General features: G+C 43.8%; 1 protein-coding gene across 4 annotated transcripts; it reads right to left on the bottom strand.

The window, feature by feature from the left end:
* Positions 1-15,796: 15,796 nt before the first annotated feature.
* On the bottom strand, positions 15,797-23,970 carry LOC109890044 (uncharacterized). 4 transcript variants are annotated; one of them, XM_020482008.2, is made up of 2 exons: positions 23,681-23,970; positions 15,797-17,387 (listed from the first exon to the last, which is right to left on the bottom strand). In XM_020482008.2, exon 2 carries the CDS (start codon positions 17,313-17,315, stop codon positions 16,278-16,280), a length of 1,038 nt encoding a protein of 345 aa, XP_020337597.1. In that variant the 5' UTR covers positions 17,316-17,387; positions 23,681-23,970; the 3' UTR covers positions 15,797-16,277. The 4 variants fall into 4 exon arrangements, with proteins under 4 accessions (XP_020337597.1, XP_031679586.1, XP_031679588.1 ...); XM_031823726.1 differs by lacking the exon at positions 23,681-23,970 and adding an exon at positions 18,840-19,175; XM_031823728.1 differs by lacking the exon at positions 23,681-23,970 and adding an exon at positions 17,911-18,019.
* Between the last annotated feature and the right edge of the window lie 274 nt (positions 23,971-24,244).

Below are 24,244 nucleotides of genomic sequence, written 5' to 3'. Positions count from 1 at the left end.
ATCTCAAGACATCAGTCAGGAAGTTAAAGCTTGGTCGCAAATGGGTCTTCCAACTGGACAATGACCCCAAGCATATTTCCAAAGTTGTGGCAAAACGGCTTAAGGACAACAAAGTCAAGGTACTTTAGTGGCCATCACAAAGCCCTGAACTCAATCCTATTAAAAAATTGTGGGCAGAACAGAACAAGTGTGTGTGAGCAAGGAGGCCTTCAAACCTGACTCAGTTACACAAGCTCTGTCAGGAGGAATGGGACAAAATTCACCCAACTTATTGTGGGAAGCTTGTGGAAGGCTACCCAAAACGTTTGACCCAAGATAAACAATTTAAAGGCAATGCTACCAAGTACTAATTGAGTGTATGTAAACTTCTGATGTGATGAAAGAGATAAATCTTAAATAAATCATTCTCTCTACTATTATTCTAACATTTCACATTCTTAAAATAAAGTGGTGATCCTAACTGACCTAAGACAGGGAATTTTTACTAGGATTAAATGTCAGTGTCACGCCCTGGTCTTAGTATTTTGTGTTTTCTTTATTATTTTGATCAGGCCAGGGTGTGACATGGGTTATTTTATGTGGTGTGTTTAGTCTAGGGGTTTGTTGTAGGTTATGGGATAGTGGTTAGTGGGGTTGTCTAGAATAGTCTATGGCTGCCTGGAGTGGTTCTCAATCAGAGGCAGGTGTTTATCGTTGTCTCTGATCGGGAACCATATTTAGGCAGCCATATACTTTGAGTGTTTCGTGGGTGATTGTTCCTGTCTCTGTGTTTGTTTGCACAGATAGGCTGTTTAGGTTTTCCACGTTTATTGTTTTGTTGTATTCAGTTGTTCATGTGTACTATTTCATATTAAAAGAACCATGGACACTTACCACGCCGCATATTGGTCCTCCGATCCTTTTCGCCTCTCCTCTTCGGAAGAAGAGGAGGAAATCCCTAACAGAATCACCCACCACAACAGGACCAAGTGGCGTGGTGACAGGCAGCAGCAGGAGCAGCGTAATCCAGATTTCTGGACATGGGAGGAGATATTGGATCGTAAAGGACCCTGGGCTCAGCCTGGAGAATATCGCCACCCCAAAGAAGAGCTGGAGGCGGCGGAGAGGCGCTGGTATGAGGAGGCAGCACGGCGACGCGGATGGAAGCCCGAGAGTCAGCCCCAAAAATGTATTGGGGGGGGGGGCACACAGGGAGTATGTCGACGCCAGGTAGGAGACCTGCGCCAACTTCCTGTGCTTACCGGGGAGCTAGAGAGACCGGGCAGGCACCGTGTTATGCTGTGGAGTGCACGGTGTCTCCAGTGCGGGTGCATAGCCCGGTGCGGTACATACCAGCTCCTCGTATCGGCCGGGCTAGAGTAAGCATCGAGCCAAGTGTCATGAAGCCGGCTCTACGCATCTGGTCTCCAGTGCGTCTCCTTGGGCCGGCTTACATGGCACCAGCCTTGCGCACGGTGTCCCCGGTTCGCCTGCATAGCCCAGTGCGGGCTACTCCACCTCGCCGCACTGGCAGGGCGACCGGGAGCATTCAACCGGGTAAGGTTGTGCAGGCTCGGTGCTCAAGAGCTCCAGTGCGCCTGCATGGTCCGGTCTATCCAGTACCACCTCCACGCACCAGCTCTCCGGTGGCAGCTCCCCGCACCAGGCTTTCTGTGCGTGTCCTCGGCCCAGTACCACCAGTGCCAGCACCACGCACCAGGCCTATAGTGCGCTTCGCCTGTCCAGCGCTGCCAGAGCCTTCCTCCTTTCCAGCGCTGCCAGAGTCTCCCGCCTGTCCAGCGCAGTCAGAGCCTTCCTCCTCTACAGCGCTGCCGGAGTCTCCCGCCTGTCCAGCGCTGCCAGAGCTGATAGTCTGCAAGGAGCCGCCAGAGCTGCCAGTCATCATAGAGCAGCCAGAGCTGTCAGTCTGCAAGGAGCTGCCAGTCTGCAAGGAGCTGCCAGAGCTGCCAGTCTGCAAGGAGCCGCCAGTGCTGCCAGTCTGCAAGGAGCCGCCAGTGCTGCCAGTCAGCATGGAGCAGCCAGAGCCGCCAGTCAGCATGGAGCAGCCAGAGCCGCCAGTCAGCATGGAGCAGCCAGAGCCGCCAGTCTGCCAGGATCCGCCAGTCTGCCAGGATCCGCCAGAGCCGTCAGTCAGCCAGGATCCGCCATTCAGCCAGGATCCGCCAGTCAGCCAGGATCTGCGAGAACTGCCAGTTAGCCAGGATCTGCGAGAACTGCCAGTCAGCCAGGATCTGCCAGAGCCGCCAGTCAGCCAGGATCTGCCAGAACCACCAGTCAGCCAGGATCTGACAGTGCCATTAACCTGCCTGAGCTTCCTCTCAGTACTGAGCTTCCTCTCAATCCCGAGCTACCCCTCAGTCCCGAGCTACCCCTCAGTCCCGAGCTACCCCTCAGTCCCGAGCTACCCCTCAGTCCCGAGCAACCCCTCAGTCCCGAGCTGCCCCTCAGTCCTGAGCTGCCCCTCAGTCCAGTGGGGACCTTGGTGAGGGTTACTAGGCCAAGGTCGGCAGCGAGGGTCGCCAATCTAAGGACGCGATGCAGGCGGACTGAGACTTTGTTGGAGTGGGGTCCACGTCCCGCGCCCGAGCCACCACCGTGGACAGATGCCCACCCGGACCCTCCCCTATGGGTTTAGGTGTGCGGCCGGGAGTCCGCACCTTGGGGGGGGGGGGATTCTGTCACGCCCTGGTCTTAGTATTTTGTGTTTTCTTTATTATTTTGATCAGGCCAGGGTGTGACATGGGTTATTTTATGTGGTGTGTTTAGTCTAGGGATTTGTTGTAGGTTATGGGATAGTGGTTAGTGGGGTTGTCTAGAATAGTCTATGGCTGCCTGGAGTGGTTCTCAATCAGAGGCAGGTGTTTATCGTTGTCTCTGATTGGGAACCATATTTAGGCAGCCATATTCTTTGAGTGTTTAGTGGGTGATTGTTCCTGTCTCTGTGTTTGTTTGCACCAGATAGGCTGTTTAGGTTTTCCACGTTTATTGTTTTGTTGTATTCAGTTGTTCATGTGTACTATTTCGTACTAAAAGAACCATGGACACTTAGCACGCCGCATATTGGTCCTCCAAACCTATTCGCCTCTCCTCTTCGGAAGAAGAGGAGGAAATCCCTAACAGTCAGGAATTGGGAAAAACTGAGTTTAAATGTATTTGGCCAAGGTGTGTATAAACTGTAGACTTCAACTGTGTAGCTGGCAAAGTAAATGCTGTTTGACAGGGTGGAGGGGAGTATTTTTTCCCATTGCTGATCTAGTAGTGTAACTGACATGTTACATTACCTAATATAATGTTTCATCCCCTCTCGACTGAAGTGAATAGACTACTAGCAGCTAGTTAGCTAGCTAGTAGCTATCACAGACAGTTCAGCACTAGCTAGCCTCTAAGCTATCTGTCAGGTAGCAAACATCTGTGTATGGAAATGTTTTGTAGCCTTTGTTTTGTCCTGTTTCAACAAAAGTCAATTTAATGTACCATTAGCTAGAGCTAGCCAAAAGTTAGCTAATGGTAGTTAGTTAGCTGGTTAACTAACTTTAGCTATTCATTTTGCCTCAATCACACTAGACCTTAATCAAATGATGAAACCAGTGGCCGAACAATTCAAGACCGATATTCAGACATTTTTCTTCAGCGCAATGTGAAATTTTACTCATCAGTATAGCACTGTAATGTTATTGATCTGTCAGTTTCACTAGCTAATTCCATACGTTTCACACTGACACGGTATAAACTGCTCTGCAGGCTTCACTGCCATGATGCACAGTCAGTAGACAACACTATGCTCATCATGTCTTAGCAGGATCAGATGGTGACAGGTGTCCCTGCAAGGTCAGACAGCAACGGAAGACCAGTCTATGGAGCTCAGGGGAATTTTGTAGTTTATTGTAAGAATCAGTGAATAGATACAAAGTTCCATCTTGAGTTGATGGGTACAGTCTGGTATCTCAAATCAAATCCAATTTTATTGGTCACATACACATGGTTAGCAGATGTTAATGCGAGTGTAGCGAAATGCTTCTAGTTCCGACAGTGCATTAATATCTAACAAGTAATAAAACAATTCCCCAACAACTACCTAATACACACAAATCTAAAGGGGTGAATGAGAATATGTACATATACATATATGGATGAGCAATGGCCAAGTGGCATAGGCAAGGTGCGATAGATGGTATAAAATATAGTATATACACGTGATAAAAGTAATGTAAGATATGTAAACATTATTAAAGTGGCATTATTTAAAGTAGTGACTAGTGATCCATTTATTAAAGTGTCCAGTGATTGGGTCTCAATGTAGGCAGCAGCCTCTCTGAGTTACTGGTTTCTGTCTAGCAGTCTGATGGCCTTGAGATAGAAGCTGTTTTTCAATCTCTCGGTCCCAGGTTTGATGCACCTGTACTGACCTCGCCTTCTAGATGATAGCGGTATGAACAGGCAGTGGCCTGAGTGATTGTTGTCCTTGATCTTTTTTTGACTTTCCTGTGACATTGGGTGCTGTAAGTGTCACAGAGGGCAGGTAGTTTGCCCCCGGTGATGCGTTGTGCAGACCGCACGACCCTCTGGAGAGCCTTGTGGTTGAGGGTGGTGCAGTTGTCGTACCAGGCTGTGATACAGCCCGACAGGATGCTCTCGATTGTGCATATGAAAAAGTTTGTCAGGCGCTATTGAACCTTCTTCACCACATTGTCTGTGTGGGTGGACCATTTCAGTTTGTCTGTGATGTATAAGGCCCAGGAACTTCAAACTTTCCACTTTCTCCACTGCTGTCCCTTCAATGTGGATAGGGGGGTGCACCCTCTGCTGTTTCCTGAAGTCCACGATCATCTCCTTTGTTTTGTTGATGTTGAGTGAGAGGTTGTTTTCCTGACACCACACTCCGAGAGCCCTCACCTCCTTCCTGTAGGCTGTCTCGTCGTTGTTGGTGATCAAGCCCACTACTGTTATGTTGTCTGTAAACTTGATGATTGAGTTGGAGGCGTGCATGGCCACACTGTCGTGGGGGAACAGGGAGTACAGGAGAGGGCTGAGCACACACATTTGTGGGGCTCCAGTGTTGAGGGTCAGCAAAGTGGAGATGTTGTTTCATACCTTCACCACATGGGGGCAACCCGTCAGAAAGTCCAGGACCCGGTTGCACAGGGCAGGGTTGAGACCCAGGTCTTCCAGCTTGATGATGAGCTTGGAGGGTACTATGGTGTTGAGCTGTAGTCAATGAACAGCATTCTTACAAAGGTAATATTTTTGTCCAGATGGGATAGGGCAGTGTGCAGTGTGATGGCGATTGTGTCATTGTGGACCTGTTGGGGCGGTATGCAAACTGAAGTGGGTCTAGGGTGGCCGGTAAGGTGGTGGTGATATGATCCTTGACTAGCCTCTCAAAGCACTTCATGATGACAGAAGTGATTGCTACAGGGCAGTTGCCATTTAGTTCAGTTAACTGCCTTCAGGAACAGGAACAATGGTAGCCATCTTGAAGCATGTGGGGACAACAGACTGGGATAGGGAGTGATTGAATATGTATGTAAACACACCAGCTAGCTGGTCTACGCATGCTCTGAGGATGCGTCTACGGATGTCGTCTGGGCCAGCAGCCTAGCGAGGGTTAAAATGTTTAAATGTTTTACTCACGTCAGCCATGGAGAAGGGGGGGGCAGTCTTTGTTAGTGAGCCGGGACGGTGGCACTGTGTTATCCTCAAAGCGAGCAAAGAAGGTGTTTAGTTTGTCTGGAAGCATGACGTCGGTGTTCGTGAAATGGTTGTTTATGTTTCTGTAGGTTGTGATTTCCTGTAAAGCCCTGCCACATACGTCTCGTGTCTGAGCCATTGAATTGCGACTCCACCTTGTCCCTGTACCAGCATTTCGCTTGTTTGATGTGTCTCCCAGGTGGCTTGTGGCAAACTTTAAACAACACTTTTTATGGATATCTTTAAGAAATGGCTTTCTTCTTGCCACTCTTCCATAAAGGCCAGATTTGTGCAATATACGACTGATTGTTGTCCTATGGACAGAGTCTCCCACCTCAGCTGTAGATCTCTGCAGTTCATCCAGAGTGATCATGGGCCTCTTGGCTGCATCTCTGATCAGTCTTCTCCTTGTATGAGCTGAAAGTTTAGAGGGACGGCCAGGTCTTGGTAGATTTGCAGTGGTCTGATACTCCTTCCATTTCAATATTATCGCTTGCACAGTGCTCCTTGGGATGTTTAAAGCTTGGGAAATCTTTTTGTATCCAAATCCGGCTTTAAACTTCTTCACAACAGTATCTCGGACCTGCCTGGTGTGTTCCTTGTTCTTCATGATGCTCTCTGCGCTTTTAACGGACCTCTGAGACTATCACAGTGCAGGTGCATTTATACGGAGACTTGATTACACACAGGTGGATTGTATTTATCATCATTAGTCATTTAGGACAACATTGGATCATTCAGAGATCCTCACTGAACTTCTGGAGAGAGTTTGCTGCACTGAAAGTAAAGGGGCTGAATAATTTTGCACGCCCAATTTTTCAGTTTTTGATTTGTTAAAAAAGTTTTAAATATCCAATAAATGTCCTTCCACTTCATGATTGTGTCCCACTTGTTGTTGATTCTTCACAAAAAATACAGTTTTATATCTTTATGTTTGAAGCCTGAAATGTGGCAAAAGGTCGCAAAGTTCAAGGGGGCCGAATACTTTCGCAAGGCACTGTACATCCTGTTTGAGTTTCTGCCTATGAAACGGTACGAGCAAGATGTCGTCGTGATCGGATTTGCCAAAGGGAGGGCGGGGGAGGGCTTTGTGTGCATCGCGGAAGTTAGAGTAGCAGCGGTCAAGAGTATTAGCCCTGCGTGTCGTGCAATCAATATGCTGATAGAATTTAGGTAGCCTTGTTCTCAAATTTGTTTTGTTAAAATTCCCAGCTACAATAAATGCAGCCTCCGGATATGTAGTTTCAAGTTTACATAGCCCTCAATGAACTTCACTGGACTCTATCTTGGTGTTTTCTTGAGGGGGAATGTACATAGCTGTGACTATAACTGATAAGAATTCTCTTTGTAGGTAAAATGGCTGGCATTTGTTTGTAAAGAATTCTAGGTCGGGTGAGCAGATGGACTTGAGTTCCTGTATGTTGTTATGATTACACAATGAGTTGTTAATCATAAAGCATACACCCCCGCCATTCCTCTTCCCAGAGTGGTGTTTATCTCTGTCGACACGATGCATGGATAAGCCTGGTGGCTGAAACCATTCCGACAGCATATCCCGAGAGAGCCATGTTTCTGTGAAACAGAGAATGTTACACCTCTGATGTCTCTCTGGAAGGCAACCCTTGCTCAAATTTTGTCTACCTTGTTGTCAAGAGACTGGACATTGGTACATGAGTAGTATACCCAAGAGCGGTGAGTGATGTGCACATCTACGGAGCCTGACCAGGAGGCCGATCCATCTGCCCCTTCTGCGGAGTTGTTGTTTTGGGTCGGCTACTGGAATTAGATCCATTGTCCTGGGTGGTGGTCCGAACAGAGGATCCGCTTAGGGAAAGTCGTAATCCTGGTCGTAATGTTGGTAAGTTGATGTTGCTCTTATATCCAATAGTTCTTCCCTGCTGTATGTAATAAGACTTAAGATTTTCTGGGGTAACAATGCAAAAAATAATACAGAAAAAACTAAATACTGCCTAGTTTCCTAAGAAATCAAAGTGAGGCGACCATCTCTGTCGGCGCCATTTTCAGTATCTGGGAATAATGGTCATTTCAATCATTGAACCATTGATTCTATTCTTGGATAATATAATGTATAAATGTACACCAAGATAGTTCTTTGTCATGCCTCATCTGAACAGGATCAGATGGTGAAAGGGGTCTCATCAGGGTCAGTCAGCCAGGGAAGACCCGTCTGTGACAGCGCAGAGGTGAACTTTTGCATACACAACACTTTTTTCTCTCTGTGAAGCAAACACTGGACAAACAAGCAAAACATGTAAAACAAAAGTGTGAGGAAGACCTGGGAGACACTATCGATGATGATGAATGGATACAGATGTGTTAGAATGCCCAGTCATGTTCATATAATCTCAGACTTAAATTACTGCAGTTTAAGACCATCCATAGAACGTACTATATGCCAGGGAAACTGAATATCATGCACTCAGAAATGTATTATTCTGCTGGAGGTGTAAAACACAAAAGGGGGCATATTTGCATATGTTATGGTCTTGTGAAGGCTGGCTGAATTCTGGCAAAGAGTATTTTCTTTTATCTCAGCATGTCTACAGATTCTCCCTTCTCCCTGTTTTTGTTTGCTTTGAAATATTGATACTGGAGACTTATCAGAAGAAACTGTGTAACCTAGCATTTAAAGCAGCTAGTAAATGCATTGCCATTAATTAGAAGGTTGGTTATCCTCCCACAATGGATGGAAGAAATGCCAAGTTATGTATCACTAGATTTTATTCATTAGAGGGTTAAGGGTGTACTGTGCAAGTTTCATAAGGTCTGGGGTGATACCTTTTTAGGCAATACATGGGTGCTGGCCTGCTCAGTCCTGGCCCTGGGGGTCTGCCGTACTGTTGGTTGTCACTCTGGCCTTGGCCTAACACACCTGAAACCAATAATGAATGTTTCACTAATATCCTAAAGCTGAGTGGGGGGTTTTGGGTTGGGGCGCTGCAGGGTCATGGACCCCTAGGGGCAGGACAAGGTGACCCAGCTATATTATGTGCAAGTCAAAGGAGCTCTAAAATAATATTAAGCCTATGATATGAATTATGTGGAGGATGTACTGTAAACATACCAGCAACAGTGTGTGAAAACCTTGTGAAGACTTACAGCAAACATTTGACCTCTGTCATTGCCAACAAAGGGTTTATAACAAAGTATTGAGATAAACTTTTGTTGCTGACCAAATACTTATTTTCCACCATCATTTGCAAATAAATTCATTAAAAATCCCACAATGTGATTTTCTGGATTTTCTTTTCTCATTTTGTCTGTCATAGTTGAAGTGTACCTATAATGAAAATTAGTGGGAGAACTTGCACAATTGGTGGCTGACTAAATACTTTTTTGCCCCACTGTATGTGTGTATTGAAAGGGGATGCTACTGTGTGTTTTTGTGCATTCGTGGACAGGTTTGTGCATGTTGTAGTGTGTATCAGGTGTGGGGTTGTGTTGGTTTTGTGTTGTGTTGTGTTGTTTCAGTTTGTTTGTGTTTATACATTTTGAAAAAAAGAAGTGGAATGGATGTGGTACTTGTATATAAAAATAAATGTATACATGTCTTAATAAAAAATAAAAAAGACTCTTAGCTTTTATTTGACACCCAATTTACATGGAAATGAATATATATAGAGAGAGAGAGAGAGAGAGAGAGAGAGAGAGAGAGAGAGAGAGAGAGAGAGAGAGAGAGAGAGAGAGAGAGAGAGAGAGAGAGAGAGAGATTAAAGGAATGTAATGAGTGACAGTGAACACAGAGCCGGAGGGGAGACTGAGAGGAGGGGAGACAGGGAGGTACATTAGTATGAACCTGGTACAGTTGTAGTAGCAGGTGTCCACTGCAGAGAAAATACCCAATGCTGGTGCAGATAAAATGGCAATGCTGTAGTCGCTTTTAATTATTTCCCTTAAATGTTACTCTGGGTATCAGTGGAGGCTCCCCAGGAGAGGAAGGATGAATTTCAGAAAAATTCAAATAGGTTAACATTTAAAAAGTTATCCTTTTTAAATAAATACATTAATGTCATCAAATAATTGATTAAAACACACTGTTTTGCAATAAAGTTCTACAGTAGCCTCAACAGCACTCTGTAGGGTAGCACCAAGGTGTAGACGCAGGACAGCTATTTCTGTCCTCCTCTGGGTACATTGACTTCAATACAAAACCTAGGAGGCTCATGGTTCTCACCCCCAAAGACTTACACAGTAATTATGACAACTTCCGGAGGATGTCCTCCAACGTATCAGAGCTCTTGCAGCATGAACTGACATGTTGTCCACCCAATCAAAGGATCATAGAATGAATCTAGTACTGAAAGCATAAGCTACAGCTAGCTAGCACTGCAGTGCATAAAATGTGGTGAGTAATTGACTCAAAGAGAAAGACAATAGTTGAGCAGTTTTGAACAAATACATGTTTTAAAAATGAAGGAGAAGTGAGAGAGCGAGAGAGAGAGATATATTTAGTATTTTTTCCCCCACTTTTACTTAGTTAGCTAGTGAATGCAGTTAACTAGTTTAGCCTACTCAAACACCAGGCCCAAACAGAGAGGGATGCTATGTTAGCTAGCTGGCTATGGCTATCCAAGACTGGAACACTTCCAAGTCAAGGTAAGCTTTTGGTTGTATTCATTTATTGCCACTGGGGACAGCCGGTGTAACTGCTAAACTAATTGCTGGCTGTACACTGTACTGCATGATTGTAGCGGGTTTACTTACACGTCAGTTCTAGTAGCTATGTTGACTATGACGTTATAATATGATGGCAGCGTTGTAGGCTGTGTGTAGCAGTTATGATATGAAGGTTTGGCTTGGAAATGTTTTTTCGCATGGTCACAGACAGCTGATGTGTTGTGCACTGAAGTACACAAACGAAGGAAAAAGGTAAAAGGAGGAGAGCGTGTAGATGCGAGAAGAAATTATACAACGATCAAAGGGATCATGCTGTTTGTATGTGGATGCTATGAAAGTGTACTGTGTTTGCGTGTGATCAGGGGTGTATTAATTCTGCCAATTCTGTTGAAAAATGTTTCTTCATACAGAAGCTAATGGAACGAAACGTGGATAAACATACTGTACCAACTGTTGGATTAATGATTACACCCTAGATCAGCTAGATGCAGGCAAGAATGTGCAAGGTGGTATTGAATGTGTCAATGTCTGTCACCTCGATTACTCAAACTTCATCTTAAACTTTCATTCATAGACTGGGATGTAGCAACCTCATGTTGGGTAATGGGGAAGTTTGAGTATCACGTAGTAGCCTAAACCTAGAAATGTTACATTGAGCTGGGTGAATAGAATATAATGAGAGTCATTCAATATGATGTAATAAAAATAAGGCCACGCTCCAATATAAATAATCGTCCTCCCTCATCTTAAACGGCACCGACCGCCAATTCTGGGTATACATGATTAGAAAAGCAGAGTGAAGGTTGTTTTTGTATGATAAAGCCTCTCAATGTTTGAGTATATGTTTGATGAGGGCTCTCAACATTCAAGTATTTGGGGTTTGCATTGTGGAAAAATAATAGCATGCTGTCGATCTCATTAAAGGCCCAGTGCAGTCAAAAATGTGATATATCTGTGTTTTACATATATATATTTCCACACTGAGGTTGGAATAATACAGACACTTTATTACTTGATTTCCCCACCGCTGGTTTCGTTTTCGATACTAAACCGCAACGGCGCTAGTCCAATGAATTTGTTCATTTTCGAGCGTTTCGCATGAAATTATTACGTTGTCTTAACCTTTGTTATTTTCAACCTCTCTGGATGGCAGACATGTTACCACAACAACAGAGCATCATGGCCCTCATGTTAGGGCGCTGGTAAGACTTGCAAAGCTAGTGTCACCCACTGTGTGTGTGTGTGTGTGTGTGTGTGTGTGTGTGTGTGTGTGTGTGTGTGTGTGTGTGTGTGTGTGTGTGTGTGTGTGTGTGTGTGTGTGTGTGTGTGTGTGTGTGTGTGTGTGTGTGTGTGTGTGTGAGGCCTTGGTCATTAACCACAACAACACCACAGAGAAAAGAGGAAGGCATGAGGTTAATGAAGAGAAGAAGAGATGAATGGTGTTAATAAAAGAAGAGCACTGCTCTGGAGAAGCTTCAAGACCAAGGACTAACCCAGACACTGCATTAGTAAACATCACACAGTCATTACTTTAGCCTCTACAGAGCTGACTGGCCATGAGACCTTAGAGGGCGAAAGAGATAAAAAAGACTGAACATCTGTAGAACTTTTAAAAATATAAACACGTATCGTTTTGGGAGGTTATTTCTGCTTGCCTTTCCATTTATTTCTAGTCGTTATCTGTCACTACCTGACCCTCTGCTCCACTATTTTACAAAAGTATTGTAATACTTGCAAATCTCTCATCATATACCATCTTCATGGATTATATGATCTGTTAATTGATTATCCGCACTGATCTCATTAGATTTGCAGCACATGACACATCTTCACAGATTGGCAAATCTGTTATGGGAGATTAGATATAAATTCATCCCATTTACCCTGATTAAGATAGTGTGATACATGTGGTGTGGTGCTATGAGACTCGAGACTCAGCATCCTGTTTCCATTGGTCGTCCTTGAGATGTTTCTACAACTTGATCGGAGTCCACCTGAGGTAAATTCCATTTATTGGACATGATTTGGAAAGGCACACAGCTGTCTATATAAAGTCCCACAGTTGACAGTGCATGTCAGAGCAAAAACCAAGCCATGAGGTTGAAGGAGTTGTCCGTAGAGCTCCGAGACAGAATTGTGTCGAGGCACAGATCTGGGGAAGGGTACCAAAAAATGTCTGCAGCATTGAAGGTCCCCAAAAACACAGTGGCCTCCATCATTCTTAAATGGAAGAAGTTTGGAACCACCAAGAGTCTTCCTAGAGCTGGCTGCCTGGCCAAACTGAGCAATTGGGGAAGAAGGGCCTTGTTCAGGGAGGTGACAAAGGACCCAATGGTCACTCTGACAGAGCTCCAGAGTACCTCTGTTGTGATGGGAGAACCTTCCAGAAGGACAACCATCTCTACAGCACTCCACCAATCAGGCCTTTGTGGTAGAGACGGCCAGACGGAAGCCACTCCTCAGTAAATTGCACATGACAGCCCGCTTGGAGTTTGCCAAAAGGCACCTAAAGGACTCTCAGACCATGAGACACAAGATTCTCTGGTCTGATGAAACCAAGATTGAACTCTTTGGCCTGAATGCCAAGCATCACGTCTGGAGGAAACCAGGCACCACTCATCACCTGGCCAATACCATCCCTACGGTGAAGCATGGTGGTGGCAGCATCATGCTGTGTGGATGTTTTTCAGAGGCAGGAACTGGGAGAGTCAAGATCGAGGGAAAGATGAATGGAGCAAAGTACAGAGAGATCCTTGATGAAAACCTGCTCCAGAGCACTCAGGACCTCAGACTGGGGTGAAGGTTCCCCTTCCAACAGGACAACAACCCTAAGCACACAGCCAAGACAACGTAGGAGTGTCTTCAGGACAAGTCTCTGAATGTCCTTGAGTGGCGCAGCTAAAGCCTGGACCCAATCGAACATCTCTGGAGAGACCTGAAAATAGCTGTGCAGTGATGCTCCCCATTCAACCTGACCAGCTTGAGAGGATCTGCAGAGAAGAATGGGAGAAACTCCCCAAATACAGGTGTGCCAAAATACAGGTGTGCCAAACTTGTGGCTTCAAACTCAAGACTCGAGGCTGTAATCAATTCTAAAAAGCTGTTTTTGCTTTGTTATTATGGGATATTGTGTGCAGATTGATGAGTGGGAAAAAATCTATATTTTATCAATTTTAGAATAAGGCTGTAACATAATAAAATGTGGAAAAAGTCAAGGGGTCTGAATACTTTCCGAATGCACTGTACATACCTCCATTCCCATTCTAGATGAATAAATATCATGCATCATGATCTCTGAAGATATCTCATCCTTTTATAGTTTAATCTGCAACATGAACTATCCCCCCAGCAGGGAAAAATAATACTTTAATATCACTTTCATTCCAGAGACAAAAGATCAAACATCAAAGTCCTCCGACAGGCTGCATTGTCAGCCCTGAAAATAACAGCCATAGCCGGCACTTAAATGATTAAGACAGCACATCTAGGACAGAGATCTATGTGTCCTGTGTCATAAAGTGAAGGACCAGACCAAGTCAGGAAGGAAGGTGTACTCAACAACGCATGTTAATAAACTGTTTTTAAATGCATCTGTTTGAGAAGCTATCTGTCTGGGGTGCTAGAGTGAGGGATGTGATCTTGTGAACCTATGGCAAAGCCACTTACAACCTTTCTAAAACATCTACAGAGCCATCAGAATGTATTCTCACCCCTTGAACTTTTCCACATTTTGTTGTGTTACAGCCGGAATTTTTTGTCTCTGTCCTACACACAATATCTCATAATGTCAAAGAGAAATTATGCTTTTTTTTTTTTACAAATGATTGAAAAATGGAAAAGCTTAAATGTCTTGAGTCAATAAGTATTCAACCCCTTTGTTATGACAAGCCTAAATAAGTTCAGGAGTAAACATTTGCTTAACAAGTCACATAAGTTGCATGGACTCTGTGTGCAATAATAGTGTTGAACATGATTTTTGAATGAATACCTCATCTCTGTATCCCGCACATGCAATGCTCTGTAAGGTCCCTCATTCAAGCAGTGAATTTTAAACATAGATTCAACCACAAGACCAGGGAGGTTTTCCAATGCCTTGCAAAGAAGGCAACTATTGGTAGATGGCTAAAAAAAATATCCCTTTGAGCATGGTGATGTTATTTATTACCCTTTGGATGCTGCATCTATACAGCCAATAACTACAAAGATACAGGTGTCCTTCCTAACTCATTTGCCGGAGAGGAAGAATGATGGGCAAATATTGTGCAATCCAGGTGTGGAAAGCTCTTAGAGACTTAAACTGAAATAGTCACAAGTGTAATCGCTGCCAAAGGTGCTTCTACAAAGTATTAACTGAGGTGTGAATACTTATGTAAATGAGATATTTCTGTACTTCATTATCAATAGATTTGCAAAAATCTCTAAAAACATGTTTTCACCGGGGAATTGTGTAGATGGGTGAGAATATTTAATCAATTTTGAATTCAGGCTGTAACACAACAAAATGTTGAATAAGTCATGGTTGTATGCCAAAGGTTGTGTGGCTGTGCCTGGAATGAGTCACTCTGTCCACTGTTGTACACTGTCTGTACAACGGTGTTTATACCAGGGCACAAACGGAAATGGCTCTGGATGGTTTTCCTGCACATCAATTTCCAACTAAACCAACCGATTCTTGTATCTGTGTACATGTGTATGTCGGAACATTGTTAATGTAGGAGGCAACCAGTCTGCCTAGGGAGACCAGCAAGGTGCGGCAGAAGGCCCAGTGCCATCTTCTAGTCCACCATCATTACCATGGGGGGGTCAGGATGCTAAGCTAAGGGATAAGCATCCAGCAGGGGTGTGTGTGTGTGTGTGTGTGTGTGTGAATACCCCGAGGATAGATGGATAACACTACACACACCCCTCTCTGCTAACACTAAGAGAAGACATAGCTACTGCAGTGGAGCGTGACTATCTATAATGACAAAAACACACCCTTTGGCCTTTCAGAAACATTATACATTACATGTGACACCACAGGGTATCTCTGCTGGGTACTAAGTTTAAAAGTCCGGTAGCTTCCCTCCCCCCCTCTAAGTAACTAACTCTGAAAAGGAGGATTTGAGTTACAGTAAGAGTGGCTGAGATGTCAGAGTAGGGTGTTAAAGGTGGCAGGTCTGCGCAGAGTGACATCACAGAGCCCAACTCTGTTCCTCTGGCAGTGTTGGCTCACAGGCCCACCTCACATGGATAGCTAATGCTACGTGACAGAGAGAGGCAGGGAGGAGAGAAAAGAGAGAGAAAGGGATGGAGATCGAGAATAAAAGAGAGAGCTTTAGAAAGTGTAGAAGTGCAGAGTACTAATCACGTAGCATTAGGAGAGCAGTTCCGTCGCTCACTTTGACTTGTAATTGTAGCAATGAAGTGTGACTCAAATGGCATTCAATTTGACAGGCCTCGATAAAGTTTGACACATTCCTACATTACATTCAGCCATGGCAGCAGCAAAACCATTAAGAGTTTATTTTCAAAGAATCAGCTGTTGCTTCCGAGCACTCTACAAAGCTGTAGAAAAGGTTATTGAACTGAATGTGAGGACAAAGTAAGAAAGAACCACTTCCACAAAGCACGAAGAAATCAATTCAAACCTGCAAACTGCACTCAAGCATCCTTTTCAATACCATAGACAATTAAGTACTGTGAACTGTGCTACTTTTGCCATTTGTGTCTGTACAATTAGTTTCTCGCATTATAACAATTGATTTGCGTGGGAAGGAATTATTCATGTGCTTTTATAATATATTTTCTCAGAAAGTCATAGGAGAACATTAGCATTGAATAAACCAGATTATTATTCAACATTTGATCATACATACAATACAATAAATGCACATTTAGTCAAGAGTGTTCGTTCAGTTCTGTGGATTTTGCATCTTGCCTTTGCCTGTATGAAAGTCAACATGAATGTGCTATCTTCTGTCTAGGGGTTCTGTTTCCACTATGCTCAGCCTCTCTTTGGGGTCCGTTGGTTCTTGTACCATCAACTTCATGCGTAGACTCTCTCTGCTGTTGAGAAAGTACCTCTCCAGCTCTGCTATGGGGCCTTGTGGAGAGAACAGTCGCTCTAAATAGGCTTGAGCACACATATCTGAAGTGATCAGGACAATGCCAGGGGGAGCGTCCTCAGGAAGGGGTACACTCACACTCTTCCCTAACTCTTTATCCACCACAGTGAACCCAGTCACACTCCCCTCAGTCAGAGGATCCTCCCCGGTCTGCAGCCCTCCCCTACACTTTATCACAGTCACCGTACTGGCTTTGTAGCATCTGTACGCAGGTAGAATCTCTCTGAAGTCCTCTTGGTACTGCTCCATTGCAGCCTGGACGACCAGCGGGTCTCCTCTCTGCTCTAGCCTGGTCAGGTGCAGCAGCATCTGCGTGTGAAAGGCGGCGCCGCTGGCCCAGTGCTTCAGGGCCTTGGAGCTGGGGCCTTCCCTGAGCATGGTGTTCTTCAGCTGGGTCAGCAAGTAGCTCAGCTGGCCCTCCAGACGCTGGGTGTCTTCTCTCAGCTTCTGCTCATCCTTCAAGTGCATCCGGCAGCGCTTGAGGTATTCCTCCATAATGTCCTGGAGCTCCGCTCGCCGTTCCTCGACTTGGCAACCCCTTGACCTCACTGACCCCCTGGACGAGGCGTATGCCGTCTCCATCACCATGGAGACCACCAAGCCCACCAGGCCTGCAACCTTGGGCTCGTCAGAGAAAGCGACCAGGCGGCTGATCAGCTCCTTCAGGTAGGTGGGCGCCCGGTTACCTACGTGCCCCTGCAGCTGGCGGAGGTGGTCCTGTAGGTGGGTCCTGGAGTCCAGGCTCTCTGGATTAGCTAGCAGATAGTGGTCGACGGCAACATCAGGCAGAGCACCGGCCTCCAACATGGCGGAGTAGAGCAGAGAGCCAACAGCAACCTGAGCCTCCGACTGCTCCTGTTCTGAGGCCAACAACTGCCCCATGATGAACGTCAGGATATCTGGTGGTGGGCAGGCGAGTGTGTTGTTGATGTAAATGCACGATGAGAAAAAAGCCTGTGGAAGACATAGAGAAGAAAGCTTAAACACAGTTGAGTGTTTATCATACAGTGTTTATTACACAGTTCATAAAGTATACATTTGAGACACACTTTCAGTTTCAGTCTAGAATTATTCATTAACCTCAGGTTAACCTTTGGTTAGACTCTGTACATGCCATGTAAACAACTGTTCTCCTTATAGAGTAGCCTAAATTCATTCTAATCCTTAGCCTAGTGTAAGTGGTGAGATGATTTGTATGTGTCTCTTTATAAAGCAATTGGTTACGTGCTAAAACATTGTAAAAGCTTTAAAAACGTTTTTTAAAAGCATTCAATAAAAATTATTATGAACCGGGTCACGTACAGTGCACAGAAAGGAAGTTGTGGATTTCATCATATCGCCATTCTCTCAGTATGAATAACCATGCCATAAAAAAACGTTACAAATAATCGAACAACACTTCACATATCAACTGCGTTCGTTTAGCTTTGGGCTCTTCCCTTACTGTAAGGCATTTACCGGGGAGTGTGTTCCTTACCGTTGTATCCAGCAGCCAGCTAATATGGCAGACAGTGGCCCTATTTTCTACACTGCAGCACTAAATCCAAGACAACAGGGAGAGAAACTAGGGCATGGGGAAAAACGAGAGCTCCCCCTACTGAATACTGCAAGGTCGAGCAACCATTGAGCCTTTTATTCTATCAAATGGGCCAAGGGCTGCCAACACATTTCCCTTCTTTAACTCTCTAAAATGGGACAAGGGCTGCCAACACATTGACCGTCTTTAACTTTCTAAAATGGTCCAAGGGCTTCCAACACATTAACCGTCTAACTTTATAAAATGGGACAAGGACTTTGAGTCATGTACTCGTGTAATGTGTTTTATTTTACCATGACTTCAGTTTTCATAGTGAATGCAGTCAAACTATCCATTACAGTGTTAGTGTATGCTAAACCAATACTCAACCATTGTTCAGCAGTTTTATGTGGAGATGACCAGGGATGTTCTCTTGATAAGTGTTGAATTGGACCATTTTCCTGTCAAAATGTAACGAGCCTTTTAAGCGTGTAAAACTAGCTATGCGAGCAACTTTTCATCTACCATATTACGCTCTTGCTTAATGCAACAAAACCATATTACACTCTTGAATAATGCAACATTCACAAGCATGTACAGACATCTAAATGGTTTATTTAATTGCCCATACACTAATTTAGTTTGAAGACAATAACACAGCCAATGTGGTACAGCAGCTAGCAAGCTATAGCTAACATTAGCTAGCTAATAACATTTGATTCCTCAAGTAATATCAGCATTGTAAAAATGTAAAATGTAAAAATACAGTACAGTTATCATACAGTGTCATTCATATTATACAGAGCTTGGTAAACAAAATGTCTGCATCCTCCTCACATACTAACGTACTAGCTAAGTTAGCTAGGTAGTTAGTTAGCTGAACAATTTACCTTAGAACAAACCAAGCTTAATTTCATCAATATCATGCAAATCATTACATGGGAAACAGTGTGACTTAAAAAGTTGTAAATTCACTGGCGAGTTGCTCCTTCCATTCCTGCCTGTTTTCTTTTAAATAAAATTATGGTGTGTTGAGATTCCCTTAAAGCTACAGCGTCAATTTCAGAGTAACTGGCTCTTACTTTCAGGTAAAAACTCAATAAAACAAGTTTCTAATATTAGGAAAATGCACATATATTTCAGCGGTTTCAAAAACATTGCTCCGCTATTACAGTGTATTATTGTCCCCCACAATGAAATCGGAGAGGGAACAGTGGATGGTTCTCCGTTTGACGGACCCGATTTTGACATAATTTGAGTGAATTATGCGTCTTGCCATAGAGATCCGGTACTTACACAATTACTCTGATTGTCCCAAGGCGGGAGCTATAGTAATGAACGTACATTTGTGAGTCACACAAGAGAGGAAGTGGCGAAGCGAGAGGGCTAACTGGGCCAAAAATCTATCTTCTCCAGCAGGTGGCGTTTTGTTTTTGGCACATGACATGGAATACAGGGAATGGATTAGCTAGAGACTGCAGGACTCGACATTAAGAGCTGCCTGCTGGCCCGGCAACATCTGCTGAGCTCACCGGGCCTGGTGGGCCACTTAATCAAGTTTTCATATGGCCTACCATATGCAGCGCATTTTCAAATGTATGACATTTCAGGCGAAAATTGGGGAAAAGGGGCGGATCTTTAAGAGGTAAAAAAAACAGATTAACTTCCGAAGCTGTTCATGAGCTACGTCCTTTATTTATAAACTGAATATCAACTGTTGTTGGCAAGAGAGCCGCAACTCCTCACACAGCTGATTGCTGCACAGAAATAAATGTGTTCTAATCTGTCTATGATTCTAATAAACCCAGTCACTATGCAACATTCGTAAATATAATCTCGGGAAAATACAACAGTTTTGATTGCAATTTTTTTTGTTTACAATCTTGAGTGTCTGACATGAATATCAAATAAGTAACTGTGGGAATCTTGTCGGCCATTGGAATGCATAAACAGCAGGCCTCTATTATAAACACACACACAAAAATCACATGTTTTTTTAGTGCCAGTGGGAGTTTAAGGACATTAAACAAGCAACATGATCATATTTAGAGTATGTGATCTAGCTAATGATTAGCCCATTGTGGTAAATAATGCAGAAAAGCAACCCTGTGCTTCAGCCATGTAGCCACAATTCTGCAACAGACAGCTGATCATGCTTCAGCCATGAAGCTACCATGCTGCATCAGACAGGTGATCATGCTTCAGCCATGTAGCTACCATGCTGCAACAGACAGGTGAACATGCTTCAGCCATGTAGCTACCATGCTGCAACAGACAGGGGATCATGCTTCAGCCATGAAGCTACCATGCTGCATCAGACAGGTGATCATGCTTCAGCCATGTAGCTACCATGCTGCATCAGACAGGTGATCATGCTTCAGCCATGTAGCTACCATGCTGCATCAGACAGGTGATCATGCTTCAGCCATGTAGCTACCATGCTGCATCAGACAGGTGATCATGCTTCAGCCATGTAGCTACCATGCTGCAACAGACAGATGATCATGCTTCAGCCATGTAGCTACCATGCTGCATCAGACAGGTGATCATGCTTCAGCCATGTAGCTACCATGCTGCAACAGACAGGTGATCATGCTTCAGCCATGTAGCTACCATGCTGCATCAGACAGGTGATCATGTGGTAAATAATGCAAATAATGCAGAAAAGCAACCCTGTGCTTCAGCACAACTGCCTGATCATTTGGACCATGTACAGGCCCTAAAGATATAGCTTTTTTTATCAATATGTTATTGGGTTCATTTCTGGAGGGAATTTGACATTGTAAACGGTTTAATATCGGCTATATGTCATCATTGGTGCACTCTGCATCATTCGTGGGGAACAACATGTTTACTGTTGCCTTTTGTTTTTATTGTGGGAGTGTTGTGCTCAATGAGACAATTCTGTTTACACTGCCCTGCTTGGAGGGGGGCAACTGTCGAGTGAGTGTCGTGCTCGACCTCCGGAGGTAGTGGTCGAGAATCAAGACAAGGTCACATTACAGTAAAAGGTCTAGCCGAGGGTATATTCTAGGAAACTATAAGCAATCTCTCATAGTGAGAAGAGCAGCAACAGTAGGAATGGCGTTTTTATCATTGCTATGACATTTCAGAAACAATGGTGGTTAAATATACACCAAACAGCTCTCTCTCTCTCAAATGTTATTGTCTTTTGATGGTTTGGGTCATTTTGGCTCAGTGTTTTTCTTGCTGAAGGGTAAGTACACAAAGAGACATTAGAAGGTTATTATTTTGGAGCCATCTGAAGACATTGAACATTTGTGCGAAAGGCAGAAGACTTTGTGGGCTTTAAACAGTATAAAAACATGACAGCAAATCTATTTTTCATACAGGCAAAAAGAGACGTTGAAGAAAGAATATTTCGGTATTTTGTTGATTTTGCCTTGCTTTGAAGTTGGAGCACATTTTCCTTCCATCATTTCTTAAGGGAGGCCCTGGTTGTCGGGTCTAAGCCCATTACTGGAGAAGGCTGCCAAACTGTCACATAATAAGGGTTTTGTATGCGACAGACATCAGACCACAGCAGAGGCTCAGATCCATCACAATCAAGAGAACAGACTTGAGCAGGGGCTAATGTTCCTCCCCCAGTGTTATTAAATCCCATTCACTAGATCTCTGATGACTTGCCGTATCAAATTACCTTTTAATTGCATGATAATTGTGCCTTAATTACCTCCTGGATCCCTGGTGATAAGTGACTAATTGTTGTGTAAAGGCTTGTTTGGAAGCACACCAGGTTTGTTGGTGAGGTTCGGGTCTGCTCCTCCTGGCCTCGGACCTTACCAAGGGATACATTACAACCTTTATGGAGGAGGACATTTGTTTATGTGGTGTTAACACTGCAGGAATTTAACCACTTTTCTGCTGGTACCCAGTTCAAAACTAAATATTGGGTGCTGGAAAAACATTTTGCCAGCGCTGCAGATGGCTATAATGGTCCATTAATACAATAATATTAAAGGTCCAATGCACTACTTTGTGGATAAAATATATAATAACATCAACAGTCCCTTATCTCTGGTATGTCTTGGCATGCATCATTCAAGACTAAGTTTAAATTGTGTGCAGCGCAATAGACAATATAATGCACAATGTCTCAAGAAAGACTGTCTGGGTTGTCAATACTCAGTATAGAAAACAGTCGGGCCCGTAACCTGGATATACAGGTCATGGTGAAAACATTTGCACACAAAAAATAAGGACTTCAGGAGACAAGGGGAGTCTCTATAGTTGGATATAATTTGATTTAATTTACCTTGAATATTGCAGCCTGTTTCTGTAGGATATTAGCCAGACAAAACCCGTTGAGTTCAACGATAAATAGTGGCTGGATTCAGAGCCGGTCCTCAACATTCTGCCAGGCCCACCATTTGTAAAACAGGCCATTGGCTTTACTAGGCCTGATTCCTGTGACTAATCAATTTGGCTATTGAAGCTCTGAGTATCAGCTACCCATCTTTATCAGGAGTTATCGTGAGCCTATTTGAAATATGTTTAGGCTACACAGCGGGAAATGCAGAAGAATTGTATTTTTCGCTATGATCAGCTTGTCAAAAATTGACGGATAGGCTACAAACTTGAAACCACTGATCACGACAATGGAGTGAAACTCCTGGACAACAATGGTGATTGTCCATTCCATATTGTCCATTTTACTTTGAACTGTCCTGTTGTTAGAATATGTTGTTTGTTAACATGACAGCAATTTTTTTATTCGATTGGGCACCATTTAGATTAGGCTATTTGATCGGAGAAACCTGCATGATGTTAAAAGTGTCCGGCTCATTACATTGTCATACATTTTATTTCCCAGCCTGTAGGCTACAGAAAAGGCCACATACTCTTTCTACCATATCCTATATCTACTACATGATGTTAGTTTATTTTTTTGACAGAACGTTGGTGGAGCGCTGCAGAGATGAGTCTCTCCAACAGCACCCTGGAGAGGCGTGCTGGGAATGGACAAGTGAAGTATTTTGCGCCCCTGCCTTTGATAAAGTAGGCACCGCTTATCAAAGGGCGACATCAGTGCTCCCCTAAAAAGCCCATATGCCACTGGTTGAGAGAAATTGTCATTGTTTTTGGGCGCTGCAGACGGCTATATCATTCCGCTAATAAAGGCCTGTTAAAGGCTCAGTGCACTACTTTTGAAAAAAAAACAACATTCAATACCGCCTTGCACACTCTTGCCTGCATCTAGCTGATGACGAGTGTAATCATTACTCCATCAGTTGCAAACAAGAGTTTCTATTGGACATATTCAGGTATGGTTATGCATGTTTTGTTCCGTTTGCTTACATTTAAGAAACGTTTTTTTCAACAGAATATGCAAAAAGAAATTCACCTGAGATCACATGTAAACACAGTTCACTTTCATAGCAGCCACATTGTATTCCTTCTCGCATCTATGCGCTCTCTTCCTCTCACCTTTTCCCTTCGCTTGTGGACTTCAATGGACAACACATCAGCTGTATGTGACCAGGTGAAAAAACCTTTCCAAGCCAAACCATATCATAACTGCTACACACAGCCTACACCATTGTCACCATATTAGCTAAATTAACGTCATAGTCAACATAGCTAACAGAACTAGTGCATTAGTAAACCCACTACAATCATGCAGTAACGTTACAGTGTACAGTCATTAAGCAGTTTAGCACTTACACAGGCGGGCTCTGGTGGTAATAAATTAGTCAAACCAAAAGCTTACCTTGACTTGAAAGAGTTCCAGTGTTGAATTGGATAGTTATAGCCAGCTAGCTAACATAGCATTCCTTTGTTTGAGCAGGGTGTTTAAGTAGGCTAAACTAGCCAGCTGCATTTGCTAGCTAAATAAGTGAAACTGAACTGAAACTGAAAAAAAGGATGAAATCTCTCTCTATCTCTCTCTCTCTCTTGCTTCTCCTTCATTTTGGAATAAATTAATTTGTACAAAACTGTTCAACTGTTGTCTTTCTCTCTCTTTGAGTCAACTACTCACCACACTTTGTGCACTGCAGTGCTAGCTAGCTGTAGCTTATGCTTTCAGTATGTCAGTTCAAGCTGCAAGAGCTCTGATAGGTTGGAGGACTTATTCCAGAAGTTGTCATAATCACTCATAATCATCCCCTTCCTTCTCTGAGGAGCCTCCACTGGAGCTAAGGTGAATTCAATTATTTAATGCTAGGACATTGATTGCAATATATTAGAGCTTTGTTCCTTAGCCTCTAATAATTGCATAAAGGTAAACCTAGACACATGCATTTTATAGTATTATTATGAGTGGTGACGCAAG

Source organism: Oncorhynchus kisutch, linkage group LG4, assembly GCF_002021735.2.
Source record: "Oncorhynchus kisutch isolate 150728-3 linkage group LG4, Okis_V2, whole genome shotgun sequence".
Classification (NCBI taxonomy): Eukaryota; Metazoa; Chordata; class Actinopteri; order Salmoniformes; family Salmonidae; genus Oncorhynchus; species Oncorhynchus kisutch.
Note: the sequence above shows the minus strand (reverse complement) of the source record. Positions and strands in the feature narration are given on the sequence as shown.